The sequence below is a fragment of the Paramisgurnus dabryanus genome, chromosome 24 (assembly GCF_030506205.2).
Source record: "Paramisgurnus dabryanus chromosome 24, PD_genome_1.1, whole genome shotgun sequence".
Taxonomy (NCBI): Eukaryota; Metazoa; Chordata; class Actinopteri; order Cypriniformes; family Cobitidae; genus Paramisgurnus; species Paramisgurnus dabryanus.
The window spans coordinates 15,833,946-15,847,982 of NC_133360.1; the positions used below are offsets into that span (position 1 = coordinate 15,833,946).

The window sequence follows — 14,037 nt, forward strand, 5'->3', positions numbered from 1 at the left end:
TTTAAAGTCTTTTATTATTCAATGATTATGCTTATAATTGACTTTGTGGTTAAACATGTGGCTTACATTTGTTAGCTATTTACTCAATTTCCAAAAAATTTGTTGTGATATATTTCATCTTTATTGTGAAAACCCACCCCATCCTGTATGCGGAAACATTTCTGGAATCTAAAATCCCACCACAAAAAACAAAAATAAAAACAACTACACATTTTCTACATTGATTTGATTGATTTTATTTGTAAGGCACCAGAAGCATTTCCTTACTGCAAAAATTTCCATTTATGTATAGTAAATGTTTATGTACTTTGTTTTAATATGGAATGAAGCTATTTTATAACACAATTATTTTTGCACTGTATGTTGTACAATATACATAAAATTAGAAGTTGAGAAACAGAAACAGAAAAGACTTTTATGAAGCACAAAATGCTTACAATGCTTTCAACAAATGGCAAAAGGCAAGCAATGAATTCTGGGAGGAGACGGTTGTCAAGGGTTCAGAAAGAAAGGAGGAGGAGGAGGAGGCGGCGACAACCTGTTCTCAAGTACCTCGCGAGTAAAGAGGCCTCGAAAACACAGAAACATCATTCGAGACTGACACAAAAGCATCCGTTTGCACATAAAGCTTTAGGTCTATGTATAACGTATACATACACGTACACCTGCTGCCGTTTGTACACTTTTATAGCAAAACACTTCGGATTTGGAATTCGGATTCTTGAGTTTTACAAATTTTTGCGTTATTTAAAAGGAAAGATAAACAGTTATAGAATAGACAAATTTGACTGAATCCTGCAAGTTGTGAAAACCTGGCACTTCTTTTTGTAAGTACACTGGCAACAACATACGCCAACATTTTCCAACAAGATCACAAGTAAATAACAAAAAAAAGTTGGTTGCACTACTACTATGACATCACCAGGAGCACCATTTTTCACAATGCCACTAGACTTGTCTGAAAATGTGTGTTGGTGTAGCTTTAAAGACTAAAACATGTATATGAAAGAAAAATGTTGTGCTCAGTTTAATGACGATTGATATACTGTAGTTTGAAACCTGACTGATTTCATGGAAAGTGGTGTTATAGTCATGCAAAATTTGATCAATTTTTTCGTGTTCATGGCACGAAATTCAACTTTTTACGTGTCTTGAGCACGAATGTCTATTTTGTGACACTCGCACATATTTTTTATAAATAGTTTTCCGTGTGCGTTGCACGACTTTCTTTTTTTCGTTTCGTTGTATCTATATTGTTTTCTCATTGTTTTTACCATTGTCGCTTGGGGTTGGGATTAGAATCACTTTCTGTTACATTTTTAGACATCCAAACACCAACTCTATGCAGGAATAGTTGTAAAAGCGAAAGAAAAACATAAATACATAAAAATACATCCTAACCCAATCCCCAAATCTAACCCCAACCCCAAGCGACAACGATTTAAAAATAGGGAAAAAACATAAGGAAACAATACATAAAATTACACGGAAAAAAAAGTCGTGCCACGGACACGAGAAACTATTTATTGTGTGAGTGTCATGAAAAAGGCACGTAAAAAAGCTGAAGTTCATGCCATGGACACAAATAATTTGATCAAATTTTGCGTGAATATAACACGACTTTCCATGAGATCATGTTGTTTAAAACTGTAGTCTGTTAAGGGGTTAAAGCTCAAACCAAGCTAAAGGCAAACATGCAAACGCCGAAAACACTTAACAGTTTTTTTCAACGGAGTTTCAAAGGACTATAAACGATCCCAAACAAGGCATAAAGGTCTTATCTAGCGAAATGATTGTCATTTTTGACAAAACAAATAAAAAATATGCACTTTTAAACCACAACTTCTCATCTAGATCCGGTCGTGATGCGCCAGCGTGACCCCACGCAATACGTCATGACGTCACAGAGGACGAACGCGAAACTCCGCCCCAGTGTTTACAAGTGTGTTGAAAGAGGACCGTTCCTACGTTGTTGTATGTCAACTGATACTAATTAATGTCTTTGTGTCAGTTTATTGTTTACAATGGTCCACAAATGTGCGTTTTATATATGTAACACGTGACCTCTCAACGTCACTACGCATTTACGTTAGGTCACGCTGGACCGGACCTAGACGAAAAGTTGTGGTTGAAAAGTGCATATTTTTTATTTATTTTTTGTCAAAAATGACAATCGTTTCGCTAGATAAGACCCTTATGCCTCGTTTGGGATCGTTTATAGTCCTTTGAAACTCTGTTTCAAAGTGTTGAGTATTAAATGTTGGGCTCTATTAAAGCAACACTAAAGAGTTATTGCTCTACAAAAGTTTTTGTAGTTTTCACTCGAACTACAGGACCACTACCCGACGGTTGGAAACTTCTTTCGTGCGGTTTTGGCCGATAGAGGGCTGCAAAGCGAATGTGAAAGTGCCATTCACCCTGTTTTGAGTGGATGAACCACTGAAACTTTTTTGGAAACGTTATTTTAAGGTAAAAAAAACTCTTTGGTGTTGCTTTAAAGTCCATTAAAATGAGAAAAATCCTGCAATGTTTTCCTCAAAAAACATACTTTCTTCTCGACTGAACAAAGAAAAACATCAACATTTTGGATGACATGGTGGTAAGTAAATTATCTGGATTTTTCTTTTAAGAAAATGGAATATTCCTTTAAGTAAATCTTTCAAAAAGAAATGTGTTTTGTTTGTGTTTCACAAATGGGTTTTGTCTAGACAAGGACATCTACAAGTGTGACCGATCCACCCAGGGTCGGTTTTCATTATTAGAACTAGAATCTGAGACCAACATAAGAAAAAACTAAATTATAAGTTGGGAACGAAAAATTGTGACTTGTATTTGGCATGAAAATATGAAATATTTCCACAATACTGCCATAGCCACGTTAAGTGTTTCAATAAGACGAGCACGAATCCTTATTATAACCTCTTCTTGTTATTAAGCAAACCTCTGTGAAACTGAATACGCATCATTCATTAACTTACTAAAAATTGGACGGGGCATTTTATGAAATAAGTACGCAATGACCAACACAGGATACTTAAAATAGCACAGGATAATACTCCAAACTAATGGGACCCTGAGGGTTTTAGTGTGGACTTGCTGTGGGCTTACTGCCCCCTATTGGTACAATGTGTTATTACAAAAGATGCAATAACTTCATGCTGGGAAAATGAATATTCATGTCAGTGAAAACCAAGCTGATTTACAATTTTCTACATAAAATCATCCTACACAATGCAAAATATAACCTTGATATCTTTTATATTGACTGAGTAAGGTCAAACTTGAATTGTGGGTTTCACAAACAGGGCCACATATGCTTTTAATTGACAGCCTTGACCTAAACAGTAAGATATTTACCTTAAGTCCACTTAAGGTAATGCAATGTGCTATGAGCGTTATATATTCGGCTTGTTACTCAACCCTCAGTCTTCACACACTTCCTATATAAAAAACAAAATGTCTAAAAAGGTGCTTCTTATTTAGCGAATACATACTGCAAATTTGTTTGCAATACATTTTCTTACCACTAAGGAAACGACATGACTACACTTTTCACCATGTAGACAATCGACAATACTATTAAAAACGACCAAACAAAAACATATTTCCAATAGCATCCCTATCCACTTTGTGAGCAGGTTAGCTAGCATCTCAAAGGATTCATCTGACACTATCTGTCTAAGACAGCACAAGAGTCCAACACTTCCAAACACGTCAGAAAACAGGCAAACGGGTAGATATACAGTACGTCAATGGGCGTTAGCAAGCTTCCTTTCAACAGCATTCATAATGTTTCAACGTTTCAAGCCCCCACATTGCAGTTTAATGCGTGATTAATGCAATCTCGGCAACGTAACCGCAGACGTGCATTCGGACGCTATCGGCGATCCTGCTCTAAATGGATTACGCCGCAGTCAAGTTTTCAAATTTCCAGTTGCTTTTAGCCTCAGATTTTCAGCCGGGGGGCCAAAGTGCTTCCGACGTGTTATTGTGAATTGTAGCTTTAAAAGGTGAAAGATTTTAAGAGGGAGAGAGTAAGCATGGAAAAAACAAAAAGGGTGCGAGTTTAACACCATTATTACTGAAGGGTCGATGGTCCATTAACAGGTTTAACACCATTTTGTAGACCGTTTCCACCACGAGCATAAGAAATATACAATATATATATATAGATATATACACACACACGCAGGCAAGAAATAGTGTAACTAATATCAAATCAAGCATCCGTAACAAAAAAAAAATGTGGATTGGTATAAATACATACATAAAGCTGCTGGAACAAGTAGCAAGAGAAAAGACAGGAAGATATAGGGATCGTGAGAAAACATAAGGAACGAAAACAAGTGCCTCTGCTCTATGTCGAGCTTTGGGTGATGATCGGACTAAAGAACGGAAGCGGCGGGCGTCTAGTCAGACTTGTCTCCGTCTTCCTCACGGTGGCTGTCGGAGGTCTCGCGCGTGCTCTTGTCCTCCTTGGCCAGCTGGGCCTGAGAGGCGAGGATGCTGGAGAGCGAGAAGAGGCCGGAGCTGGAGGTGACGGCCGGGAGACCGGCGGGTTGGCTGAGGCCGAGGGGGAGAGGGGTCATGGGCAGCGCCAGACCCTGCAACTGGGAGAGCTGGTGAGCCTGAAGCTGCTGCTACACAAGAGGAGAAGAGCATTGTTAGTTACTACGTTGTTGTAATTTTTTGTAATTACATTTTTTTTTTTTTAGGTGCTATCATTAAAATTTTTTAACTGAAGTAATCCTGAATTTTAATTCATTATAAATATAATTTTTTGTAAATAATTACTTGCACTCGGGTCGGTCAAACCCGATGGCTTTCTTTGTAACATAAATGTAATAGTTTTGTCTCTAAAATCATCTACTTTTGTATATTTTATGTATACACAAACAAAAAAACAAAACTGATATTTGCATTGATTTTATAAGGCTATGCTTTGCTTTGTATAGTTTTTATGCCAATAAAGCGCACAAAAGAACATTAGTAACATTTAACTAACGTGAACAAACCTACAGTAAACAATAGCGTTTTTTTTAACATGTATTAATTCTTGTTATTAAATGTCAATACAGTAACTCATGGTGCAATAATTAATGTTAACAGTTACGGCGCTTGATTTTATAAATGTTTTACTAATCCAGAAACAACATGAATAAATAAAACTAAAATGAATAAATGCTAAAGAAGTATTGATCACTGTTAGTTCATGTTAGCTAAAGCATTAAAGGATTAGTCAATTTTCTTAGAAAAAAATCCAGAAAATGTACTCACCACCATGTCATCCAAAATGTTGATGTCTTTCTTTGTTCAGTCGAGAGGAAATTATATTTTTTGAGGAAAACATTCCAGGATTTTTCTCATTTTAATGGACTTTAATAGACACCAACACTTAACACTTAACTCAACACTTAACAGTTTTTTTCAACTGAGTTTCAAAGGACTCTAAACGATCTCAAATTAAGCGTTATGGGTCTTATCTAGCGAAACGTTATAAAATATGCACTTTTAAACCACAACTTCTCGTCTATGACACCTGTACTGTGATGCGCCAGCGCGACCTCACGCAAAATGTCATCACGTCAAGAGGTCACGGAGGACGTACGCGAAAGTACGCCCCAGTGTTTACAAGTGTGGAGAAAGAGGACTGTTCTGACGTTGTTTTATGTCGAATGATAATAATTAATGTCTTTGTGTCAGTTTATTGTTTAAAATGGTCCGCAAATGTGTGTTTCATATATGTAACATGTGACCTTTCTACGTCACTACGCAATAACGTGAGGTCGCGCTGGCTCGTCACACAGCCGGAGGAAGAAGAGAATGACAATCGTTTCGCTAGATAAGACCCTTATGCCTCGTTTGGGATCGTTTATAGTCCTTTGAAACTCCGTTTTGTTAAGTTTTTAATTGTTAAGTGTTGAGTTAAGTATTAAATGTTGGGGTCCATTAAAGTCCATTAAAATGAGAATAATCCTGGAATGTTTTCCTCAAAAAACATAATTTCTTCACGACTAAACAAAGAAAGACATCAACATTTTGGATGACATGGTGGTGAGTAAATTATCTGGATTTTTGAAAATGGACTTATCCATTAACTAATTGTTAACAAATACAACTTTACCGTAAAGTGTTACCGAAAAATAAAATGAGCAAAGATGAACTCAGTCATGGAGAACCATCTAGGGCTCTATCTTACACCCGGCGCAATGCAGCGCAATGCGCGACGCAAGTGTCTTTCGCTAGTTTCCACCCTAATTTTCACGTTTAGCGCCGCGTTGTTTAAATAGCAATTGCATTTGCGCCCCCTTTTGCGCCCATGGGCGTTCTGGTCTGAAAACGAGGTGTGTTCAGGCGCATTGTTGGCGCGTTGCTATTTTGAGGCAACTAAAATAGACTACGCCATTGACCAACAAAAACCTGGTCTAAAGTCTAAAGTCAATGGCGCAATGTGTTTTATGTTATTTAAAGAGCGCATTAGTAAAATGCGCCTAAACACGGGAGGACAACGCGGGTTTGCTTATCACAAGGTACATAATGCGCAGCAGCACAAAAATGCTTTTAAATATGAAAGATTAAAGGATTGAATGTAAAAGATTATTATTGAATCTCTTGGACATAAATGAGGACAGATTATGAGACGTTAGAAGGCGCAAAGAGCTGCTTCACCTGCAGCCTGCTAAGTAAATAAATGCTTTGCTTTAAACAAATGCGTCTGTTTTTAAATGTTTTTTTTTTAATGCTACCTCACGGATTTATTGTATATGATGACTCTGTACCTGTGGATATGGTGAGATGAGAAACATTTTTAAGTAATGCTTAAAAAAACTCTTTGCTAAAAAAAAACGCTGTCCAAAGTGCTGAAACGTGAGGAGAGCCGTTTGTAAATTCTTTATCTCCTGTTTATTACAAATAAAGTATTTTTAGAGTACAAACCTTATCTTACATGCTTGTAAATAATTTTTTGATGATATTGGATAGCCATACATTAAAAGCAATTACAAGCCTGCTTTTTACTTCCATGACTAAAAGAAAACGGGTTTTAAAGGTTTTGATAAAAAAATAACAATTTCAATACAAGTGAAAAACAACACAATTATTTAACATTAATCTTAAACTGGGGATCTTCTTCCTCCGCTTATTTTTTCAGTTTACAAAGTCCGTCATCTAAATAGGGATTAGACATAACGCCAGCGCAACTAGCTTTTAAAGGGGATGAGAGCAGAGACTCTCATTGGTTTATTGCACGTTACGCCCAAAATACTCCCATTACAATAGGACCTACCCTTTTAGACCATGCGCTCTGCGCAAAATCCATTTTTCCCGTCGTTAAATTAGCAAAAGTGGATTCGGACACGCCCATTTAGATGTTGCGCTGTGCGCTTTAGACAATGCGCTTAGATCGTTAAAATAGGGCCCCTAAAGTCATCAATGAAGTGCCGTAAACATTGCCATGAGGACAGCCTGTAAACCTGTGTGTACGTGCCCATACATTACTTACTCGTATGATGGAGTTCATTTCTGGTGGGGTGACTTGTTTGGCTCTCTCTATGGCACCCAAAACCTGCTGCTGGTGCTGAAACACATGCACACACACACACACACACACACACACACACACACACATTAAAAGATATTAGCTCTGAAGAATGATTTAATTACATCATCATTTTTCTTTAAATGATGTGCCGTCTCATAAAATTTGGTCCATATTTATTTTCATCTAAATTAATGTAATAAACATAAACAATAAAAATTTAACTGGAGGGACAACACTGTAGTTGAAACAAAAGACTACAGCTTGGGATTTTATTTGGGACAAGAAATTATTACGTAATATACTTGAAGAGCTTGGATGCAAAAGCTGCTAAATACAATTTCGGTCAAAAATGAGATGATATCGACCGAACGCTCTCGGCTCCTGAATACACGAATGTGTTAACTTAGCCACATGCATCACAGCTCCCCATAATGTGTGATTTTTCGTTCTGAATTCTTCATTTGCAATGTTTCTAGTTGTATCTTTAGTGATTTTGTAACTATTTACTGTCTTGTCCAAACAAGTTGCCAAAAACGTGCTTAAGAGCACTTAGAGGGTTTTGCAGCGAAATAAATTACTGAACCTAAATATAGCCTGATAAAAAATTTAATTTACAAGAAAAACATGTCAGATGCACTTAGAGGGTTTTGCATCTGAATTTCATTTGTTGTTATTAAAGCCAGTGAAATAATCCACTTAAATTTAACTAATACATTATCACAATTTATGTGTTTTATAGTTTTTAAAATAATGCCAATGTCATTTACATCAGTGGTTCTTAAATGGGACTTTTCACAAGACTTTTTTAAGATTTCAAATACATTTTTGGTGTCCCCAGAGTACGTATGTGAAGTTCTAGCTCAAAATACCACATAGATCATTTATTATTGCATGTTAAACTTGCCACTTCGTACGTGTAAGCAAAAATGTGCCGCTTTTGGGTGTGTCCTTTAAAATGCAAATGAGTTGATCTCTGCTATAAATGGCAGTGCCGTGGTTGGATAGTGCAAATTAAGGGGCAGTAGTATCCCCTTCTGACATCACAAGGGGAGCCACATTTAAATTACCGATTTTTTCACATGTTTGCAGAGAATGGTTTACCAAAACTAAGTTACTGGGTAGTTCTTCAACACAAATTCTAGGTTTAAATAGGGACCCAATTATAATACGTAAACCTAGAAAAAGTCAGATTTTCATGATATGTCCCCTTTAAACTTTACCTTTTGTACTGTGCATCCTTTTGCGGCAACTCAAAGAAAATGTACGACATAAAACGTTTCTAAAACGTACAATTTAAATTCAATTATACAAAATAGTGTTGATTGTTAGTATCCTTATTTTTCTGAGATTAAATTACACATTACATGTATTTTATAAAATTTCATAAAACTTGATCCCCCTGGTACCATCTTGTGACTCCCCTAGGGGCCACAGTCCCCAGTTTGAGAACCACTGGGTTACACATTTAATTGTGTGAAATAATACTAACAGTACTAACAAACTAATTGTAAACATGGTTGGCAGGGTGTTATGCTACATGACTGAATGTTCTGGTACGGATGCTATCTCTCTCTGTACCTCTTGAGACAGGTAAGGCAAGACCTGAGCGCAGATCCCATTTAATCTCTTCACAATCTCCGCCTGTAGGAAGAAACACACACACACACATACACGCTCAGCAAAATCTTCCCTTTGTCACAAATCCCCATAGTCACACAGCTCCCAAAATATCAGCAGTCCACTGCAAATACAATTTTATGTTAACACAATGGGGTCCACAATTCTGAGACCACAACTGCATTTTTTTTTTCATAAATTGTGTTTTCTTTAAATCTACAATAATTGTGCAACTTCCAAAAATAAAAATGTTACGTTCATGGATGTTGCATTTACGTGACATGCATCTTTTTAAATATCGGTGACACTTCAGACAAAGGTGTGGTCTGGAAACTGTGATTTATCAAAGTAATAAAAAGCCAGCGAGAGCTCGGTAGAGAAAAAAAACGTGCAAGCAAGACAAAAAGAGAGGCAACAAAACCCAGTTTTAAAAGCATGTCGTGCTGACACTTCATGTATGCCAAATCCTGGCATCTCTTATTCTGTGTATATTACGCTCTCTCTGTGCTGGCTGACTTTTTAAAAACATACTGTAGATCACCTGTTTTACCTAAAGTGGCAGAGACGATAAATTGTCTTCGGTGGACTGGGTGCAGCATTTCAGACTGTCGATCGCCACTGCCATTAGGCATCTCTCAATTAGTCTGTGCGCTAGTGGCCACTAATGGCTAGAGTCCATCTGATGTATAAAGATTTAGGGGCTAGACTCATACTTTGTTATCATTCAGTACGGTATTATTAAAGTCAAAGTGTATAATTTCTGTACCGTTAACAAAACCAAAAGGAACTGTGATCCGCATGTTTGAGTGGCTTGATATTATTGGCTTAAATTACAGCGTGAATTTCGGGTGGTGCCACCTGTAATCTTTTGCTAAATCTGTTAGTGCCATAAATCTGTTTAATACTTTATTTTATATAAATCACACAATTCAGAGCTCACAAGATCACAATTAAGGAGCTATTTAGTAAAATGTTTTGCATGACAAATAGATTTTTTATATTTTGCGTCATACTTATATACACAATCCATGATGTTTTGCTAATAGCGCATGTTTTATATAAAACATTCAAAAAGTAAACAATAAACAAAACAAAATGAATGAAAAAAAAATGGACATGCATGCAGATTTTTTCAGATTTGAATTTACGTGGTAAGAGTTGTTTGCATTTATGCATTTGTCAGATGCTTTAATCCAGTGCGTTACAAGGTTTACATTTTTATCAGTATTTTTTTTCCTGGGTTCGATCCCATGAAATTTTGCACTGCTACCGCAAAGCTCTACCACTTAACTATACAGGAGTCCAACTCACCTGCTTGTGCATTTCAATGTTCAGCCCATAGGACATCTCATAGTACTGGAGAGAAATAAAAACAACAAATAAAGTATTACAAATATTACTTATAACATTTAATCATTTAATAAACTTAATATCCAGGACTCTCTTGTGCAGGGGTTTCCAACCTTTTTGTGAGCAAGGGCTACCACAATGGATAAACCAATCTGGAGGGATACTTTTTTGATACTCAAAACATGTTTTACTTGTTGATTTTAATTTATTTTACTTGTTGATGTTTTATCATTGTTTAAAATATTAATAAAAAAAGAAAATCTAGCCTACAACGCACTATGACCTACTAACAAAAGCTAGCTAACTGCACTGGTTATGTTTTAATAAATGGTAATGTAACTATCAGATGATATTTAATACTACAATCTGATTGGTATTTATTTGTATTTTAAATAAAAATATTTTGTTTGTGTTCACATGAAGTAAGGACTTCCTTGTATTTTTCGTAATTGGGTGAACTATTCCTTTAAATAAAGATCTAAGTTACAGTAAACTCTTAAAACTACATGCGTTGTCCCAGAATCCACACATTTGTGTAATGTTATTGAAACAACACATTTTGTGTTACTTTTAACAAAACTTGTGTTTTATTTTAACACAAAAAGACACATAAGTGTTAAAGCTCCCATAACACAAGCTGTTTCTGTGTATCTGATGTTAATCTGGAGTACCTATGAAAAATGTTATATCTCCAAATAGTCTTTAGTTTTATCAGATTTTTAAAAGACAGATCAGCTTTACAGATTCTTTCCGGTAACGTACAAAAAAATTCGGAAGGAGGAGTTACGAGCTGCGGGAGGAGCGACTCGAGCGAGTCACGAGTCATGCAACACTTTATACAACAATGGATAACTTATGATTCACTACATGTTGGTTTTGTTTATATAATATGCACTTACGCTATTTCCAACATAACAAAGAATTCTTACTTAACACATGCAACTCATGACGCGGTTGGGACATTTCAACGAAATCCAGCGTTAAACAAACACACACGCAAAACTCCACTGCTACCCCGGATAAACAAACTATATACATTGTTTCCATAAGGCTGGCTTACTTCTCCTTACTTCCAAAAACAAACTTCTTCTTTCGTGCCATTGTAGAGTCTTTATATAAAACAAAGTTGTCGCGTGAAATGATGCCCATGACTTCTAGCGCCCTTGGTTCTCGCTTTCCTGCTGATTGACGCGTGGTCGTAGTTTTCAGGGGAAATGCCCATAAAAATAAAGGATACGTATGACAAACACGTCATCGTCTGAGACAATGTAGTGACCAAACACGCTCTATAGAGCAGTTTGTCCGTTTAGGGCTACTGTAGAAACATGAAACTAACTTCCATGTAAATCCCATAGTGTATGTAAATAAAAACAGCTCATTCTAAGGCAGGGGCGTCATGCACTTATTTTTTAACTCTTTCACCGCCAGTGTTTTTAAAAAAAAGTTGCCAGCCAGCGCCAGCGTTTTTCATGATTTTCACCAAAGTTTAATTCCTTCCAGAAAATGTTCTTCTTTAAATATATAAACATACGATATACCAAATGAAAGAACAGACCCTCTGCTTTCAAACAAAAAAAAACGTTTCATCCTACCTTTAGTGGTTCTTTTGCAATCAGCTTTTGAATATGGGTAGGTTTTTGCAAAAACACCATATTTTGAGCAAAAAGCAGAGATAATTACATTTTTATGACGGACTTTTCATAGAGATCCCATTCAGAGCGATCTTTAAAACAGACACGGACATGCAGCAGCTTGCCATAGGGCAATACTTCCGGTTTTAAAAAGTTGCGGAAGGGCGCCACCTGGTGGATAATAGCGGTATTGCGGAAAGACGGAAAATCTCGTCATTGGCGGGGAAGCGTTTTCTCTTAATTGACGAGATATCTCGTCAATGGCGGGGAAAGAGTTAAGGGGCACAGTGTGCACAGCTCACAGAAATTTGTGCATACACAGACATCAAACTGGTATCATATTTACATCTAAAACGGCATGTTTTATTTATTAAAATTTTAATAAATTACTTGTTTAATTGTGTCATTAATGCATTTTGCACAACAACTGCATTATCCTATAAAATTAATGTAATTTTAAATCAATAAAGTATAGACAGTTTCATCGGACGCACGTGCGCTGACGCAATACACGTCTGGATCCGAACTTTACTTGCGGTTTAGTTTTTTTTTAATGGTCTGACTAGTTGCTAAACTGATCTCTTGAACAAATGCCTCGTCGAAATTAACAAATGTTTTGGTTTCCTAGGTAATCTAGGTGTTGTTTTTTATTGTTATGTAAATAAACTACGTTTAAAGAACTAAGTTGTTATTTATTCTTATACAACGGGTCTGTTAAATGCTGTATTCTGATTGGCTGAGAAATGTTCCGTGGGTATGCATTAATTTCTGATAACCGCACACATAACCTTTTAAACATCTTAAAAATAGGCACCAAAGCAATGTTTGTGGTAACCGTGGTATAAGAGGAATAATTTTATTAATTAAATTTTATTAAATGTTTAAATTTTTTTTTCTTCGGTAAACTCTGCTAAGTAAGGAATAACTGACGACGGGCCATTGAATTATAAGAAAATAATGCACCTTGGGTGTGCATTATTTTCTTATAATTCAATAGCCCGTCTTCAGTTATTCTTTACTTAGCGGAGTTAACCGGAAGGTACGTGCGGACCATGACAGCCACTTGTTTATGTTGTTACTGCTGAAACCGTCTATATAAACAAATGACACAATCTATAGCCACATGATTGATTTTAATGTTCAATAATGATTAAATTTTTTTTTGATAAAATTATTAGAGGATGTTTATTGTATAAGAATGAGTAAAATTGCATAAAATTTTACTTGATATGTGAACGTGTGATTCCGCGCCCACAACTCTGCCGAACTTTGGTGTTGTCCCAAGATTAATCTAGAAATCTACTAATATAACGTTGAGACGGTCACATTTTAAACCATACATTTTCTACACAGAGGAGGTTAACTGCACATTACCGTACTGGGATTTGGAAATGTTGTTAGCGTTTCTTACACATTTTAATTGCTGCCAGAATAAAGTAATGTAACACGATCAAAACACTAAACGGCGAAAATCTCAGAAAAGTGACAAGGATGCAGCACAGAATTTAAAATATTGTGCATATTAAACAGATTAAAAGCCAAATAACAGATTAATGGACGCTTTTTTGATTTTGAGGTTGCATGCAAAATCCATTTGGCTCAAAAAAAAAAAAACAAGGGGGCACATGCCCCCTTAGTTGGAACGGGCATGATGCCTCTGTTCTAAGGGAATAAAACAATACAGTTTATGATGCAAGGTCTTTATACACCACTAATAATATAGTTATGCATATTATAATGCATTTCTCTCAAGAGCTCCTTCTGAAAGATACACAACGCACCTTTAACACCGAATAAAAAACAGAGGGAAGAAAGACCCAGAGCAGATTCACAAAATTGGATTTCATAATCTCATATGGAAGAGACATTTAGAGACATCACTTTCAAAACCCTGTGCAC

At 36.2% G+C, this 14,037-nt stretch overlaps 1 protein-coding gene across 2 annotated transcripts in view; it reads right to left on the reverse strand.

The window, feature by feature from the left end:
- Positions 1–220: 220 nt before the first annotated feature.
- Positions 221–14,037, reverse strand: part of tle5 (TLE family member 5, transcriptional modulator) — a 34,501-nt gene continuing 20,684 nt past the window's right edge. The window contains exons 4-7 of one of the 2 annotated variants that reach the window (XM_065246840.1): positions 10,469–10,513; positions 9,119–9,181; positions 7,502–7,576; positions 221–4,637 (exon numbers count right to left, since the gene is read on the reverse strand). In XM_065246840.1, coding sequence (XP_065102912.1) covers positions 4,410–4,637; positions 7,502–7,576; positions 9,119–9,181; positions 10,469–10,513 — 411 coding nt within the window. In that variant the 3' untranslated portion in view covers positions 221–4,409. Of the gene's footprint in view, positions 4,641–7,501; positions 7,577–9,118; positions 9,182–10,468; positions 10,514–14,037 lie in introns of both variants that reach the window. The other variant, XM_065246831.1, reaches the window with a different exon arrangement.